Here is an 18,849-nt window from a genome sequence, read left to right as displayed (position 1 = left end):
GATCGATTAACGACATCCAGTTTTGACTGCGGGCTCACAGTCAACTAAACAAAATGGCGTTCAAACAGAGGTAATAATCTGGGTAACTGTGTTAGTTTATTGGAGAAAAGATCCCTCCGTGATTAACATTAATGAACATCAATTGATCTTGATTATTTCTAAGGGTTTCAGAGTTCCAGTCTGCTCTCTCTGCACGAGAGATAGATCTCAAACATCTAAAGCGACTATGTTTTAGTGGTAAGCTTCGATCGTTGTCGTTTAATAAGCTGTAATAAGATAATCATGAGGAAATTCTTTCGGACCTTTTGTGCTGTGAAAGATACTTTGTCACGGTAGTTTTGAAGCTCTTATGAGCTTCTAATTTGATTGGTTCCCTATGTGTCGCCACTCTTCAGGACTAGGTTCATTGATGCTTTCTTTGTTCCATCGTTATTTACACCAATTTTGCAACCATCTCAGGTATACCCGATGGATCTGGAATTCGCTCACTGTGTTGGAAGGTAAGTGGCTTAATAATTAAAATTTCTACTTTTACTTCAACTTTGTCTCAGCAGCCAATGTTTATAGGACTGCCCAGAGATATCACTAAATTTTAAAAACCACTGCTAGCACAGACCAGTCTGCAGATTATGGCAGAACGTGACGAGATCTCGGCATGCAGAAACGTTATCTGAGAGAAATAAAAAGAGGCATTTTCTGAAACCTTGCACATACGCTTCCCATGCTCTACAGACTGGGCTACTGGGATCCCAGGGGTTTACGGTCAAAACGCCCCCAAGACAAAACGCCCCTAAGAGATAAGACATAATACCCCCTAAAGCATGCTTGTCTCGCCTCGCTGCTTAAAGAGAAAGTTATATTACAGGTGTAGTGTTATTGTTTTGCCTCTTGGCGTAAACAACAAGGTATTTCACATATCTATGCCTTCAATATTAGGGAGCATTATGCCTTACAAATGAAAGGGATTTTTTGTCTTATTTATGAGGCATTTTGTCTTGGGGACATCTACCTTGAAAGGTCTGTATGGGTAAAGGCAGCCCAATGGGGTCATGGCTTTGGTACTAATGATCTACAATGACAAGGCATTTTCTAGAACAGCTTGAATTGTGGAAAACACGTGGAAGCCTGTGAAATGCAAGGAGTGACTTTAACTTATTTATGGAGAAGTTACTTCACAAAATATGTTTGTTAAATCATAATAGTGAACTGTTTATTGCATCTCACTTGCTGCATGCAGTTACTAGATTATCTTATCTCTCAGGCTCTCTGATCCGTCGCAAGCATATTAGGCTATGCATGGTACATTATTACAAAGTAATTAGATCTAGAGCAGTGAAGGTTTGTCTTCCAAACCCAGATATCAGGCAGTTTTTATAGGTATATTTTGTTCAGTTTATGTATCCAACTTTTTTGTTTTTGCTTTTTTTTTTTTAACTGCCATAAAGATCAGTATTGCCATCTATAATTTATTTTTTAAAAATGGATATTTCTAGAATGGGGTATCACTTTGAATGCTCAACCCTTTTAAAATGGGGTCAGCTGGGAGGGGGAGGGGGGGAGGGGTGAGACATAGGCCCTCTTGGAATTGACTTATGCACAAAGTATAGTAATAGTAGTAATAATTCAAATACTAATAATATTTACTATTTTATTCTTAAAGCTTCTGTTAGGTTATCTTCCTTCCCAGCGCGATCTCTGGCCTGAAACTCTTAAGAGGCAGAGGTGAGACAAAGACTTATGTGTATCAGCTAGCTTGATTAGCAAATTCTATGTCAGACTCAGATAACAATCGCTTAATAGCAAACACCTAAAGCCCAGGTAAACAAAATGGTAGATGAAAATGAGACAATGCAAGGAGTTGAAAAGAATGTGATGGGCAAAAGTACAACAAAAGTTAACAAATTGACCTAAGTTTTTTTAAGGAAATACCCTCTTATTCATGATAAATTGCTTCAGAACAATGATTGTTTAAGTTGTTCTGTATCCACGAGCCACATATGGAAATGTGGTATAAACAAAAAAGGTATGAGGAAATTATCTATTATATTATGCTATATTTGAGCCACTGTCTATGTCTCATTGAGTAAGCATCTATGAACTGTCTATGAGCTGTCAACAGCGAAACACAAGCAAGACAAACTGGTCACATTACCAGAGTTCTCACTGGAGCATACTGTACGTTATAAAGATTCTGAAGGCTATTTTGTCTGTTGCAGATAAGCTGAAACATGACATAGCCGGATTGTGTTCAGTCTTTGTTGGCATGTCAAACTTTTTTTGCCAATGAAGTTTGTGCAGCTCAGCTTTTATTTTGTAACAAAAACTATCTTGAAGCATGACAGAAATATTGTTGTTTGTATATAGGTAATAAACAAAAAAATCAATTGAAAATAATGATTTTTTTTCCTTGTGCAATTTGGATTAAATAAGCACTCATAATTTTCTCTCTTTTAGGTCAACATATAAGCAATTTGTTCATGAGATTATTATTGAACAGTGCAAAGGAACGAAATCAGGAAAGGATTCCAAGGAATTTGATGTTGATCATGTAAGTAAATAATAGTGAATTGACAATAATAATAAATCAGAGCTTTAATCTCCAGGACCCACCTTACTTTAGCATTACAGTCAACTCTGAACTCAATGAAGATCCTGTAAATAATTTTTCTCCTTCAATTTAGAATAATTTATTGACAAATTTCAAGTAGTACTGTAATTCCAATTTGGTAGTAAACAACATCAAGATGTAGTGATTGATGTAATAAGGTAAAACAATTGATCATAAAGGAGCTTTTATATGACTTTCAGATAAATTATTTATAATTATTAAGGCTATAATTTAAGGATTGCAGCTCAAGATCAAAGAAGATAGAAGTTTTAGAGCACCTCAATGTCTCTTAATTTTTGTGAGGACAAATTTGGATGTTCAAGCTTCTCTTACTAGCCCTAGCACCAACCAATTAAATGATGCCTCTTTTTTGCCTTGCCTCGTGTTTATTGTCTGTGTTTGCATTGTAGCCTTTGAATCCAAATCCTGACAGCAATTGGGTGGCTTTCTTTAAAGACAATGAGGTACTGTTGCAGATTGACAAGGACTGTAGGTAGGTACATCTCTGATGCTTTCTCCAAGAATTGATTGAAAGGTTTTAAAAACATGGAATTATAGCTTATCGCTGTTGTTTACACTAAACTGATCAATGTTTTCTCAAAATTTACAATTTCTAAAATCTTTTAAAAGGAAATCATGTCTACATACCAGCCATCAAAGAATTTTATTATTAAGTTATTTATAAGTTAGTGTAACAGCACCTACATGCCTTTAGTTTTGTTGTAGTATTTTTAGATATTTTCTCTATTATAACCACAATCATGTCACAGTGATTTTCCCCCTAATTAATTATTGTCATGTGTCCTTCGCTTTTATACCGCGAAAATGTGTATAATTTTCTATAAGGCTCACAGAAATTCTACGGGAACAATGGGTGAGAGCAATATTGCCATTCAGAACTCGCTAGAGGGTTCACCCCCAACACATCCTACTATATTAATACAGGATTGCTGTAAGACTTGGCAAAATAAACCTCTCAGCCTAGTGGAACCTGTGAGTCATTTAGTTTTCCTTTGAGTTTCATGAATCTCTCTGACAATGGAGCTCCCTGATCAGTGATGCCACTACTTAACAATAAGTGTGTGCAAAGAAAGGACAACATTGTGTGAAAGATCATTCCAGCAACCCTTTGAGCAATGTGAATTTATCTTTCTATATGAACTCAGGTTCCACATGTTGTTTTATCCTAAAAAGTCCTGCATTCATTCTACATTTTCTTGTTCAAACATTTTTGAAACCCGGTCGCTTTGTTCAAGGCAAAAGTACAAATCCCGTTACAAAGAGAAGAAAATTTTTCCAAAGCGCAGTATATTATTTTCTGACCTGGTCATTCCAATAAATAATGAACCATCCCTTGGGGACTCAGGAAATCATCACTTGCCCTCCTTTTCCTGTGAGCCCTTCAAATAGTATTGCTCCTATCCTGTCTCTGTTTGTGTAATAATGTGTACTTACATTGTACTAAATACTTGTTCATTTCAGGAGGCTGTGCCCAGATATTTCATTTTTTCAAATAGCGACTAAATACCCAAACAAAGATGTCACAACTGGTGAGTGAGAGGTGCTTTTTTTTTATCTGTGGGGCATCCAGTTCTTTGAATAACTCGTAGAATAGAGGTTTACCGGACAACTTTAGTAGAAAATGAAACTAACTACAGTTACTGTACCAGTTTGCTGTCCGGCGTTTCAATGATACTACCATCATTATCAAGGGAAAGTGGCTGTTTCTTTGTGGTTTGAATATAAAATTAATGAGTGGAACAATATAATAGACATTTTGATTCTTTTGTAAAATTTATGTAATACTGTAACTTAGAATGGCTGGAGTTAGTTTGTACATTCAAAGAAAAAATGCGGCAACAAATTCAACTGCTTAATTCATAAAATGTTGATCATCCAAGACCTTAAACCAACTTTGAATGTGCACCACCTGCACTACTTAGCACGGATGGAGTCAGTTTGTCTGTTCAAAGAAAACTCAATAACTTGATAACCAGTGTGACAGGCACATGAAAAAATTTATGGGGCGCAAAAAAAAGTGTGGAGCATGAGGGAGGGAGACATGAGAGGGTGAAAGTAGCCCCTGCTCGAGAGGCCCACCAAAATCTTTTTTTTTTTCGTTCTCTGAGAGAACGGAAGATTCCCATTGGTTGAGAGACTCCTAAAGGAATAAGTGGTTGCATTGATCGGGCGAGAGAGCTGTCAGTCAAAGGAAATTTGAGATTGTTTGTAAACTTGTAATGGATGAAAGATTTCGTGCTTGCGCTTCCCTGTGGATTTTCGAGCAAAAGAGAGACTACTCGCAGTCTAGCTCTGATCATGTTCTTTTCCTTATTTCTTAAGGCAGTGACAGAGATTTCGAGACTCTAAGAGAGCGAGTGCTACGGACCCATTTGGAGGCATCGCATGTGAACACCAACAGAAGTGGTCTTAAAAATGTACGTAACACCCAGTGATTCTACAGGGTTGCCTTGGTCAGGGAAAGTCATTAAAACTCAGACTAAATTCTACTTCAAGACTAAATAATAGTCAGGGATAAGGGGGTTGGTTTCTAAATAAACTGTGCTGGTCCATTGGTTGGGAGTAGAAACAAATGTTTGATTTTATCAACGGAGTTTAAAAGGTAATGTGGCCACTGAAAAGATATTAGGGTGCTGACCTTTCAAGTGTTAGCCCCACATCGGAGCGAATCCAAAGGGCTAATGCCGAAAATGTCAGCACTTGAATCACCAAAACCCAACATTCATGAAACGTCTGGGAGTTTTGGTTTTGGCTGGCCAGTAAGTTTGTAAAAAGAGCTTCCTTGCTGGTAAAGGAAACCCAGAGCTTGTATTAATTTTAGTGTTTCATTATGTAAAGCATGCTTTACTCTTTTCTCTTTTTTCACATATTAACCATGGATATGTACTAGAGTTTTAATGTTTTTATTTATGTACTGGTTGCAGGTGTAGGTTTTCATTTACATCAAACAACTTGTGCAAGAGCATGTAGAACCAGCCACAGGAAGAAAAGGGTTAAAATTGACCTCTTGGTTAACTACGGACTGTAATGAATCAGAGGGGAAGAGATGAATGCGTATCGCGTTAGTTTTGCATTTGATTGTAATTTCCTTGACAATGTTCTTTTCTTTTTCTTTTTTTCACTAGTTATCTGCACCAAGGAAGATTGCTCCTGAGGAGTATTTTGTCTTAGGAGATGATCAAGAAGCACACTGGGAAGTAAGATTTAGAATTCAATGTTTCTGTGCTGGATGTAGTTCATTATCAACCCACAAACTTTAAAGTGCTGGCATTAAAGCCCTAACATTGATCAGCATCATATTTCTCCTTGTAATATCCATGGTTATTCAACCCTTAGGTCATGAGAATTAAGGATATGATCAGTCAAGACCCACAAATTTCTTGATATTTTAAAAACTTCTCCCCAGTACTTCTATAAGAAAAGTATGGTAACAAGATACCGGTACATTGTAGGAGAATTTGTTCTTTGATATTAGGGGTTAAAGGGTTAAATAGAATTTAAACAACACCAAAAATGGTTTTGAAATCAATATTTAACACTGAACAGCATTTTTGCCTATGGGTCAGTTGTTGTTATTGTTGTCGTTCTTGTTTGTGTGTTAAATTTGCATTTTGTTCAGGTTAGTTCAATTTGTATCAACTTGTTAATATCCAGTTGAGCAGTTCGTTTGTCAATTTCTGCAAACTGTGGAAATTTCAGTTCATAGATCAAACCTGGACTGTGCCCCCTCACTCCCTACCCCTGAGCAAGTATTTATGCATGCTTAGACGCTCAGTGTTGTTTAGGTGTGTTAGTCAGTCCACAATCCACAACCTTGGAAAAAGTTAAGTATGTTAACCACAAAATAGTTTCCTTATTAACAACTTTCTCCTCTCTTAATTCGACCTTCTTATTGTCCAGGAAATACCATTTCTTTTCTTGACTTTCAGGTTGTTGAGAGAATACTGTATGTTTATGCAAAACTTAATCCTGGTTTGGGATATGTTCAGGTGAGAGAAGGTTTTTTCAATTTAATATTAGTTCTTAAGGAAATTTATAATAAATTTCCCCTAACCATGTGCTATTTACCAAAAACAAGAACAGACTAACATCAAATTATCTGGTGTTAAGTCTACTATATAATAATATTTTTATTGACCAGTTTGCTAACTAAAGGTAATAGCAGCTAGAGTCTTTAAGCAAATAATACAGTTTTTTCATTGAGTGATAAACCAAAAAGGCTAATAGGCTGCTAGTCAATCCTAACTGAAATCAGACTCGCTTTGTTGAGTGACCAACCCTGTTGTGATGGCGTAGAGGGCCTGGACGCGCAGAGTGGCAGGAACATTCTGTATTCGTAGTGTATATTCTCACGTTTGGCACTATGTAAATAAGTATAAGCGGAATGCCGAACGGACATTAATGGTAGTCCATAAATAAGTGTATAGTATTCATGACTAAAGGACATTAAATTGGCGACGAGGATAAAAGTGGAAATATGGTCGTCAACTTTGAATACAAGTAATTTCCTGAATTCGATGTTCGGAAAGACCCTGAAAACGTCTACGCACGCTTCTTAAAATATGCCAAATGATTCAAAGACAACCACTTGAAAGCCTACAACATCACAGACAAGGCACAGCAATGGTCGTTATTCTTAGATTCGATAGGTGAAAGCACTCTTGATATATTTGAACAGCTTGGTGACACTGAAACGCATCTGGACGGAGCCATCAACGCGCTACTAATAAAACAAGCTTCTACTGTGGGTTCACCTGTGGTTATCACATGTCCACTTTGAATGCAGGAGACTGGGGTTTAAGTCCTCGCTGGCAAACCATATTTTCACATATCTTCCTTATACAGGTTTACTTAAATACTTACTTTGTTACTTACACATGTAACAGATCATTGCAGTGATCCTATGTAAAAATATGGGTGATTCACTTAATTTGAATATTCTCTGCTGTTCGTTTCATAATAAATTCAAACCATTTGTCAATTTTTTCAGGGAATGAATGAAATAATTGGTCCTCTGTACTATGTGTTCTGTTCAGATCCAAACCCCGACTGGCAAGGTAGGTATTATAAATTTATTAAAGACAGTTATACACTCGTCAAATTTATTCATAATTTTATTTACAGTATTACTTGAATACCAATGGCTCATAATTTCTGAAGCTGCCTAAGTGGTTTAATGATTATCATTAATCAAGTTTCCATCCACCCTAGATTTCTAGTTGCTACTGTTTAGTAAGAGCTGGTTAAATAACAATCAAAGGCTCCTGTGAGCCAACTCGTGAATGCAGATGACACATAGTAATTGAAATTTAGACGGCTACGGAAACTTCCTTGAAAGCTAAAAGAAATTATATCTTTGCCCGATTATGTAACGAAAAATAACCATTCTTGTACTATAAAAATGATTGTCAAACTGTTCTCTACAGATTTAATAAGATTATTTTGATGCGCCGATTAAAAAAAAAAAAAATCACGTGTCTGTTTTTTTTTTCAAAGTTCATAGAAGCACGCCATGTGCAGCTACGTCATGCAAGATAGTCCGGGGCTACTGGATTTTGCGATCGGGCTAGTGGATTCTGACCATCACTTGCCTGGCAAGTGAAGTTTTTTTGGGAATTAAAATTACAAAATTACTGTAGGGCAAGCCGATCTCACAAAGGGAAATATGTTCAACAAAGTATCGCATTACATTTCATGCCCGACATAAATGCGTGAAATTTTTCCTTTGGAGTTCAGTTCAGTTCGTCAAGTAAAAATAATGAAGTATGACAAGCTCTTGCTAAATAAGAATTATTTATCGACCGCGTCCTTTTGCTTTCCCATAAATTACCAGTTGTAAATTTCGAAAATGAAACATTTTTTCCCTTTGAAACCTCTATGAAAGCTGACAAGATCTTAAAGTGTTCATTTGCATAATTTTGTTTACGACGTCAATGATGCGTGACATGGCACGTTCCGCTTTCGCGTGAAAACTGACAAATTAAATTATTTTTAATTAAATTATTTCTAAATTAAATTATTTTTAATTCTTAAAAGAAACCGCACTTTGTAGAAAAAAACGAAAAAACCTATAACTTTGCTCAGATTCAACGAAAAATCTCAATTCTTACACTAAAATGATTGTCAAATTATTCTCTACAGAAAGAATGAGAGAATTTTGACGCGTCGTGAAAAAAAATTTTCACGTTTTTTTTTTTCACTAATTGAGTTTACGACCCCGGACTTTCTGAAAAACTAAAAAAACTTGTAACTTTGCTCAGATTGAACGAAAAATCTCCATTCTTGCACTGAATGATCGTCAAATTATTCTTTACATATTGAATAAGAATTTCCTGATGCGCCGTGAACAATAAATGTTCGCGTGTTTTTTTTCCACTAATTGAATTTAAAACTCATTCACTGCGCACGCCCGAAAGTTAACGACAAAACCGACCGACCGACTGACCGACCGACCAAGTCAAAAGTCACCTATCGCTATAACTCGTTCATTGCGCTACGCGCATTCACGAGTTAAAAATAGTGAACTATAACTAGTAGTAATCAAAGATTAGGGAGTGCGTTCGATGATCTCGATTCCAGGCTTAATCTCTCCTTTGCCCAGTTGGTGATGTCATCCGCCCCTGCAAAATCTGCAAGCAATGCCAGATACATGTCCCAAGATCCATTCATTGACGACAATCAACATTGGCTGTCCTGTACAATCTCGACTCCAATCTGTATAGGAGTGCGTTCTTTCTACGTCGAATGCAATTAATTCTGTACCTACAATTTGTTGCTGGACTATTGGATTATTGCTAAACATCCGCAAAGCCAAAGAATTTGGCCAAGCCAAATGATAACATTTGCTTTAAACTTTTACTAGCACTGTTTCAAATATGTTTAAAGTATTACACAAGGTTAGCAGATATGGGTCATAGGTTTACCATTTGACCCTTTAACCCCTAATATCAAAGAACAAATTCTCCCATCTTGTCCCCATACTTTTCGTATAAAAGTGCTGGGGAGAAGGTTTTAAAATATCAAGAAAATTCACCTTGGGTGTTCATATCCAAAGATTGTGATCTCAGAGGTTGAAGAACCATTGATATTACAAGGAGAAATTTGATGCTGATCACTGTTAGGGCTTAAAGGGTTAATTTTTTGGGTGAGGTAGCCAAATATGACTGTCCTGTTTTTGGCATGAGGCTCCTCTTAGTGTCTGGAATAATGACCAGCGAATGAAAACAATACACTCTAACAGTAATAATTGAAAGTTGATTGCCACATATGATTATTATTACTTCCACAGAAAATGTCGAAGCAGATGCTTTCTTCTGCTTTACTAATCTAATGTCTGAAATACGAGATAATTTCATCAAGACTCTCGATGATTCTGCCTGTGGAATAGGTATGTTTGTTCTATCTGCAGTATGCTGGAGCCCTATCGTTATACATGATCACCCTGTCAATATGCTCGCTTGGTAAATTAAAACCCCTTTAATTGCGGCCCCCTTGACAAAATTTGGGGCATTGGATATCCCTCTTAAACATTAACTTAAGTTATCATTAGAAGTCAAAGAAAATCTCTGATTAAGAAAAAATTACTGTCCTTTCTTTAATAAATTACCTCCCCCTCCCCTGCCCTGCAAAGTAACAATAATTTTAACAACTTGCGTCAGTAAATCAATGTTGCTATACCACACCAAAACTAGTTAATGAATGGAGATTATCATATTTAATTGCTGATAAGCCAATCCTGGCTATTAGCAAGGATCATCAAGTTCCCTTGAGGTGTAACAATGGCGTGTTTGCCTGTAGTGTAAATTTCCATGACTGTGTAATATGGAATGCTATGAGAAGATATACAAGTCTCAATTCATAAAATTGGACTGAGAAGAGGAGAAACTTTAAATACAATTTATTGTTGGTAATGTTATTGTAATATTATTATAATTTATTTTAATCCTGCATCAATTTGTTTCAGGAAACATGATGAAAAGAGTTAGAGCCTTGTTAAAAGAGAGAGATCCCTTGTTGTTCATGCATCTGGTAAGGTGTTTTGTAGTTTGCTATCATTGCTTGTGTCTGGCCATTTTTAAGCAGTTGATTTAGATAAGCTATGGTTGGAAATAATAATGTTATTATGAATTGATTATTTTGCATTTTTTAAAATTATTTTGCAATTTATAAAGTTTAAGTTCTGTTTCAGAAACTAAGTTTAACTGAAGACCGACTGCACATAGTTTGACTTGTAAAAAGTACCAAACACACATGGCAATTTGTGGCATTTCCCTTTATCGTGGGAACACAGAAACCCGCAAAACTTTAAAACCAAAAATCATCCTCCAAATTTGTACTCTTAAATCCCCACAGAATCAACAATGCTTTCCATTTGACTAATTCTTATTCTTTTTTCCATGTAACCTACTCCCGTCAATAGCGTAGCTCCTCTGCTCACTGTATAAACACATACAACCCACCTTTCCTTGATTTGCTCTGACAAAGGGCTAACACTTGAAACAATCTCTTTACGGTGGTCAGTTTACCTTTAGTTATCAACTCTGTTGATACACCAAACATTCATTCCTACTCCCCACCAATGCGGCACCACACATTGACTTCTCTCCCCAGCTTGACTCAGCTCTGTGCTAGCCTCTGCAAGCTGTCTCAGATGTAGCCTGTTGTTCTTATCTCTATCTCAACATGTATGACTCTCCTTCAAGTATTCTTAAGGTGGTCTCTCTTCCTGTTACCTTTGTGGCTTTATTTAACTGCGCAAAAGTTGCTATGAACTCTACTGGTTCCCACTTATGAGCAATTAGTGCAAGGAAGGAAATAAAAAACATTTGGAAAAAAGAAACTTTTTTCTTTTTCTTTGTTTGTGCTTCTGCTTCTTTCAGGGTTGATTTTACTTATAATTTTGGAAACTGGCCAATTAAGCGCAAAAACTGAGCAGCATTGAGCCTGCATATTAAATATGTCCCCCTTTACTTGTGTTCGTCGTATAGTGGTAACACTTAGCTTATTTTTATGATTATGCAGTACTTTTTTTTTTTTTTGAGTGAGCTCTGATCAGAATTCTGAGGTCATTTGCAAATTAAAAGACTTTCTGAGATGACGTTCATTTGTGGTACTGGTAACGTTCATCATTTCCATTTATGGAAATGGTGTGTACTTAGCTGAGTATAACAAAAATTAATTGTGTTCTTGTTACAGGAAGAACAACAAATGAGGCCTCAGTTCTATAGCTTTAGATGGCTGACGCTGCTTTTATCTCAGGAGTTTGCTTTGCCAGGCGGGTATTAAGGAGGAGCAACTCTGACCACTGCTGTCTTGGACACAAATAGTTGAAGAGCTTGGGGCATAACCAACATACGGTGCATTTCAGATCGCTTCTGGCTATACTAGCTTAGATTCACCAGTCAGAATTTTTGCATGTGGGCTTGAATTCCTTCAGAAAACGTTGTTCCAATGTTTTATCCACTGCTTTGCATTTTGTTTGCGATAAACCTATGATTATGGGCAATATGTTCGTTTTCATCACAAAACGATGTGCGAAGCAGCGAATAGAAAACTGGAGCAACGTTTCCTGAAGGAGTTCAAAACCACATACAAAACTCTGGTGAATCGGAGCTAAAATGACAAAAGCAATAGGAAATGTACCATAGGTCAATTATGCCCCGGCCCTTCAATTGAAACAAGCACAAAATTAATACACATAGTTTTCTCCATTTCTTTGGTTGAAAACAGAGACAAGATTGCAATAAATTTTCCCTCCCCTGTCCTTTCCACATAATCTTGTTTTGGCCATCAGGCGATTTACTAGGCTTATTTTCTTCTGTGAAACAATTGATTAAGGGGAGAGGGTGAGCTGTTGATCTATGAATTTTAATTGTGGAATTTGTACAAAACTCTGGTATAAAAGGGGCCCGCCCTGGCCATTTTCACCTTTAGTTGTCAATCAACCATCAGAACCTAGACAGCTGACAAACAACATGCATCTTTTTTCTATAACCCATAAAATTGACTTAGTTTTTGGAACAAACCCTGTTAACCAAATTAGAAATAAAAGACATCAAAATAAACCCTGTTAACCAAATTAGAAATAAAAGACATCAAAATGTCTTTTGTTGCTGTGATCATGAGATTTTGAGTTCTATTTTTTTCAAAGGACGCTTGAGCCAACAATGTGCCAGACTGAACGGCATCCAAATTTGCATGTTTTATGTTGGCCATTGCACATTTCGTTTTGACTTTGGTTTGTATATCTTTCCTGGCCTTGACCTTGTTCTTTTGAGCAGTTTTCGTGCATTTCTTTTCCCTTTTTCTATCAGTCCAAAAACTTGTTTGCAGAAAATTTTCCTAACGCCATATCAAAGCCTCTTTTTTTGTAACTAAACTTCCCATTTTGTGGGACGTTTGTACGTGACAGTATAATTCATAAAGGCCTCTAATTCTACTTATATCTTATTCACTCTCCTTTAGATGTCATCAGAGTGTGGGATTCACTGTTTGCCGATGAGAAGCGCTTTGATTTCCTCATTTTTGTCTGTTGTGCAATGCATTTGTAAGTATAAAATATATTTCAGACCATGTTGAGACTGGTTCGGATGCTAGAACTTATTCTTCCGAAAGTATCAGGGTGTGCAATCATACCTGCATCTCAAATTAAACCAAAGTAAAGCCTACCGTGCACACTTGTTATTACATTAGAACTTTCGTTTAGCAGAGACTGAAGAAAAGAAATCATTCGACATCACTTAGCAGTTGGTTTGGTTCAGTGTTTAAGCTAAAGTTATAAGCTTGTTGGGGGGGGGGGGGGGGAATTCGCGCCCTCAGATTAAAAAGTAAATATGGAACTTTATAACATAGTGCGCGTGCTTCCGTATCTAATTCCTATTGGCGTTATCATGGTACATTTTTCAACATACGCACCGCCTTGCGTCCATAAAATGACATGTGCAACTTGCAGACAAACTCGGGTTTCCGTCACTTAGTTTTAGTTTGTACAAACTAATTCAAAGAAGCAAATTGACAAATCATTGACAATTTCAGATGAAACGTTCTCATTCAGACCATACCATTGTGGCGTGTTTGTAAACAGCTGATAAGAACCTTTGTTTTTCCATATAGCACAGTGAGAGAATTTTGTAATCAATCACAAATAAAACCTGTTTTCCGCGTAACACTTTTCGATACTTTGTTGTCACTGTTATAAAAGAATTTGTTCACGCTTTTAGCTATGCGTATATCAAGTTATGGATGCACTTGGGAAGTTTGGAGAGCACTCAAGAAGCTAGAGTCTCACGCTTCTCTCGTGCTCTCCAAACTTGTGCATCCATAACTCGATATACGCACGCTAAGCATGAACCAATTTTTAAATGTTTCTGACACAAGATCTAATCTGTATGTATGCCAAATTAGAACGAATTCTGATAAATTTGTATGCCAAAGCCAAATCATTACTTACGTTTGTTTTGCACTTGACCCTTCAATTGAAGCCGATTCATTAGTAACATAAAATCGACCCAGTTCAGAAAATCTTTGTAATGCAGCACATCTTCATAACTCTGGCCTAATTTCCTTGCTTGGCCTGTAGATACCATTTTTAAAAAGAGTTAAGCTTACACATTGTCTCTTGCAAATGGCGCAGCCAGTACCAACGATTTGACAAATCGCACTGACAAATTGAAGGGATCGTTGGATAACTGAGCTTTGTTTCATTTCAGATCGCTGTCTTTTTATTGTTTTAGCTCAGATTCACTAGAGTTTTTGCATATCGCCTTGAATTCCTTCACGAAACGTTGCTCCAATGTTTTATCAACTGTTTTGTGCTTTGTTTTGTCAATCTGAGCTAAAACAACAAAAACGATCTGAAATGCGACATGGCCTTTTTAAGTAATATTGATGCTGATGTGACTTATGACTTTTCAAAGTGCTGCTTAATAACAGCTGGCAAAGTATCTCTAAGACTGATCAATTTATATGTGCACTGTAGGGTTATAAGGGATCAACTCCTTGCTGGTGACTTTGCAACAATAATGAAACTTCTACAGGTAGGCAAGGCATCTGTTTATCTGATAGACTTATTCAAATTTTGTAAAACGTGTATTATTTTGGCCTTGACTGCATTATGCAGGGCTTAAATTGTTAGCCTTGAACAAGGCTTACACACCTATCATGATGGGGCGGGGGGGGGGGGGTGGATGGGTGGGAAGTGTGCTTAGTTTCCATTTGCATATTGATATGAAAAAAACTAGATTTTAAAGAGTGTGTTTCTATTGTTATCTCCATTGTTTGGAGGTTAATTCGCCGAAGGCATCAAAAGAGATGTAGTTTGTTTCTCTATTGGGTTGCAGTTCCCTGTAAAAATCGTTTCCTTATCTGAGACCAACCTTCCCAGTTGACAACTCACACTTCAACAAGAAATCTGGTCCAAGCCTGCAACACTTCTCTCTCCCCCTCCCCCTCCCCCCACAGGGGTAGGAATAAGAGATCTTGGAAACAAGGCTCCGGGTATACAGCTATTTCTATTAACGTTGTCGGATCTAAGTATAAAGCTGTAAGACAAGACCTCAAGATTCTGTGGATTTTTTTTTATGAATAAGTTCACTAAAATAAACTGTGCCTCGTCCGTCCAGTGAAGATATTCGATGGCGAGCCATTTGGATGAAAGAAACGTTAGGATATCAAATGGATGAGGTGGCAGCCTCTTTGAAGATGTCTTATAAGTTTTAAGCTTTGATTCGACAACGTTAATTGAAATAGCTGTATTACGAACTCACAATATGACCAGCTCCCAGTTGGCCTGATAGCTCAGTTGGTAGAGCACTGCACCGGCATCGAAGAGGTCATGGGTTCGAATCCTGTTCAAGCCTGAATTGTTCTTTTTTTTTGTTGTTGTTGTTTTTTTTTTTTTTTCAGGCTTTCTTTTCTCAACTATTTGAGTTGCATAAATAACTGCGAGGATCTTTCTTCTATTTAATCAGTCACCTGCAGTTCAAAATATATGTTTGATATAATTATTCATATACGTTTACTTCTTAGTTGCAATGACATGTCTTGGTCAGAAAAAATGATAAACTTCCTATAATTCATAATTTTCCCTTTTATTTTGTTCCAGAATTATCCAGATATCGACATCCACACGATTCTTTCCAAAGCGATTGAACTCAAACGCCCAAAAGTGGTTACCCCCAATCCCCCACCGCCGCATCAGCGGCAGAAAGCTGGGTTCCAGTTCAAGAAGAGATGACAGCCGTTCCTTGGTTATCTTCAATTCAGTGCAAATTTCTATCTTCTCTTTATACTTGATAACAAATGCAATTAGACATTTTATGAGAATAGAGGAGCTGATTACCGCTTGACTAAAGACCGAATTCTCCTAATGAGAATACAAGAAAATATATATAACTGGTAAAGAGATTTTGATTCCGATTTTGAGACCTAATGTTTAAAACACAAGGAAATACTCTCAGTACCTTTAATAGCAATAGACTGAAAAGGTGGAGCCACCGTGTACGGCACAACGTGACAATTCAGAATTTCGTTCATTCGTCTTTTAGTTTAGTTCAGTGACTGTAATGTGACCATATGCTTAAACCCCCGAGGGAAGCGATCATTATTATCCAGTCGGATTTATGGCATTGCCATGCTGACACAATTTTGTTATGTTGCCTAGCAACCAACGTAAAGGGGTCCTTCGTTACTTGTCACACAGGCAGTTTGACTAATTACCGCGTGCATATGTTACCGTTTGCATTTTTTTTGTCTTAAAATCAAGTATTACATTGATTAATTAATGGAATAATCAGAACAGAAAGATAACGGCAAGGCACACGCAAAATAAGAATGTATTCCGTAAAACTGTAGTTTATATATTTTTTTTAGTTTCCATTATGTCCTCTTTCTGACATTGTAGGCATTCTTCGTCATTGATTAAGAATATTGTACCAAACAGACTGATATGATTTATTAGGTTATTTTTAACAAAAAAAAAAAAGTTCAGTGAATCAAGCAATTTAGAGGAAAATCATTAATTTATAATAAATGATTGGCTAAGCTATAGAGTACAGGGCCTAAACGGAGTTGCGGGAAAATATGTTTGGTTTAGTCAACAGAGTTGATAAGGTAATTTGTCCACCGTAAAGAGATTCGAGTGCTGACGTTTGAGGTGTTGGCCCTTCTCCAGAGCGAATCTGACGAAGGGCTAACGTTCGAAACGTCAGCACTCGAATCTCTTTACGGTGGACAAATTACCTTATCAACTCTGTTGACTAAACCAAACATTCGTTTCCTCTCCCCACCGACGCAACACCACAATTTCTTCAGAAACCTAACTCCCTTATCCATTTGTGGAAAAATAACTTTGCGGTGATACTACTGTTTGAGGCATCAGTTTATCTTGTACATTAGAGTGGTTTTCAATCGAGTGTCGTAAGACCAACGCTAAGCTAATCACTACAACCAATTAAATTCAATGTAAACGACACAGCGAACCAATCAAAACTCGAAGAAAAAATGTAGGTAAATGTCGCCAAACGTGGGAAAACGCTTGTGAAACCAGGCAAGTGGCGCGAATTTTTAACCAATCACAGGGCGTGTGGTAAAGCAAACCAAAGTCAAGGCACAAGGAATGTTTAATTTTTATCAAGAGTTGATAAGGTGATTTGGCGACCCTAAAGAGATTCGAGTTCGAGCGTTAGCGGCTTCTTCAGAAGGAATCTTTCCATTCGCTCTGACAAAGGGCTAACGCTCGAAACGTGAGCACCACAGCTTCTTTAGAAAGGAACCCTCTTATCCAAAAATCAAAGCAGAAACTATTACGATACTTAATTGAAAACCGCTTTAACGAACAGTAGGTGATTAATATTTATGTTATAATGGTTTTACGATTATTAACGAGTACTTTGATACTTGTTGTACAAAATAAGACATTACAGAGATTTACGTTTGTGTCAAAATATATCTATTTCTGAAATTATAAAAATTTTTAGCGACTTTGTAACAAATTGAACAGGTAATAAACATTTGTACCTTTGGTCAATAACCATACTATGTGCATATGAAAGTGAATACAGTAAGACCTTCCCGTGCCACCGTGCGACCACGTCTTGAAGGCGACCACTTTTACAAATGAGCAAAATGACCCATGTGAAATCACTACACTTTGAACCTACCATAAGTGGCCACTTCTTGTAAATGACAACGATGTTTTGGGGGGGGTTTATATAAAATTGAAATTTTGTATTGTTTTTAACCTCTCTGCCCGGTTGTTCGAAAGCCAATTAACGGTAATCCCCGATAAAAAGTTAACCGAGGTTTTCATTTCGCTCGTTAAAAATGCCTTACAAAGTTAATTTTAAGCTAATAGCGAAGAAAAGTCTAAGTCAAAACTGAAGGACAAAAGCTTTTCGAAAAACCTTTATTGTCTAGTAATTGAACTAAAATCAAAGTTCACGTTAACCCAGGATTAGCTTAATCGAGCTTTGAACAACTGGGCCCTCGTTGATAGGTAGTATCAGTCATTCTGTTCAGCGGTCATTATTTTCGTGAGATGCGCGCGAATCTTGCAACCGAGTTTGCGTTCTACGAGGGAGGGGAAACCCCTAATTAAGTAAATAGCTGAAGCAGAGACAGGAAGGGTAGGCAAGGGAAGTGGGTATGCTAAGCTTGGCAACGCCTGTAACGGCCAGGGAAGTTACAAAAAAGCCATATAGACTGTCATGAACACTACCCAAAATTACCGAAGCACGGGGAGTTCGTTTGATTTGTTTGACACGGCCTCTCGACTTAATAAACAATCTCTGAAATGATAGGGTTGACAAATTAGAATTTTTTTATAGAACGCTCTGACATCAGAACGATGTTAAAATTATTCAAGAAATTTTGTATACATGTTTCTCCAATACCAAGTCGAATGTGGAAGATATAATTCTGTATTACCGTGTTTATATTGACAGCTGACATACACCGCGTGATATAGAGATAGAAAGAACAACACATGATGGAAAACAGTGGAGCCGCCGTTATTTCCTGGCGCGCTATTTGCCTTCAAATTTTATTAGTAAAGATGCTGTTAGAGCGAAAAGTCAAATACGATTTTTTACGAGCCTGATAGGGGTCCTGACAGGCAGGAAAAACAGACGAGACAGTTTTTTTACCCAGCAATTCTCAGCAAGCTAGATATTTAGAAACGTTCCCAGCCAGCTGTATTCCAGCCTGCAGAACGGGTTTTTAGT

The 18,849-nt window shown here is 37.1% G+C and overlaps 1 protein-coding gene across 1 annotated transcript; it reads left to right on the top strand.

The window, feature by feature from the left end:
* Positions 1-24: 24 nt before the first annotated feature.
* Positions 25-17,660, top strand: LOC146487011 (TBC1 domain family member 13-like). The gene is made up of 17 exons (XM_085091550.1): positions 25-70; positions 164-237; positions 460-500; positions 1,661-1,722; positions 2,455-2,548; positions 3,019-3,101; positions 4,091-4,158; positions 4,952-5,046; positions 5,755-5,826; positions 6,559-6,618; positions 7,620-7,686; positions 9,918-10,016; positions 10,593-10,657; positions 11,825-11,903; positions 13,094-13,175; positions 14,607-14,664; positions 15,732-17,660. The coding sequence occupies exons 1-17, from the start codon at positions 54-56 to the stop codon at positions 15,861-15,863; spliced, it is 1,248 nt and encodes a 415-aa protein (XP_084947676.1). The 5' UTR covers positions 25-53; the 3' UTR covers positions 15,864-17,660.
* The last annotated feature ends 1,189 nt before the right edge of the window (positions 17,661-18,849 follow it).

The sequence above is a fragment of the Pavona decussata genome, unplaced genomic scaffold, assembly GCF_977016875.1.
Source record: "Pavona decussata unplaced genomic scaffold, jaPavDecu1.1 SCAFFOLD_19, whole genome shotgun sequence".
Classification (NCBI taxonomy): domain Eukaryota; kingdom Metazoa; phylum Cnidaria; class Anthozoa; order Scleractinia; family Agariciidae; genus Pavona; species Pavona decussata.
The sequence above is the reverse complement of the archived record's forward strand: the minus strand, read 5'-3'. Positions and strand labels throughout refer to the sequence as shown.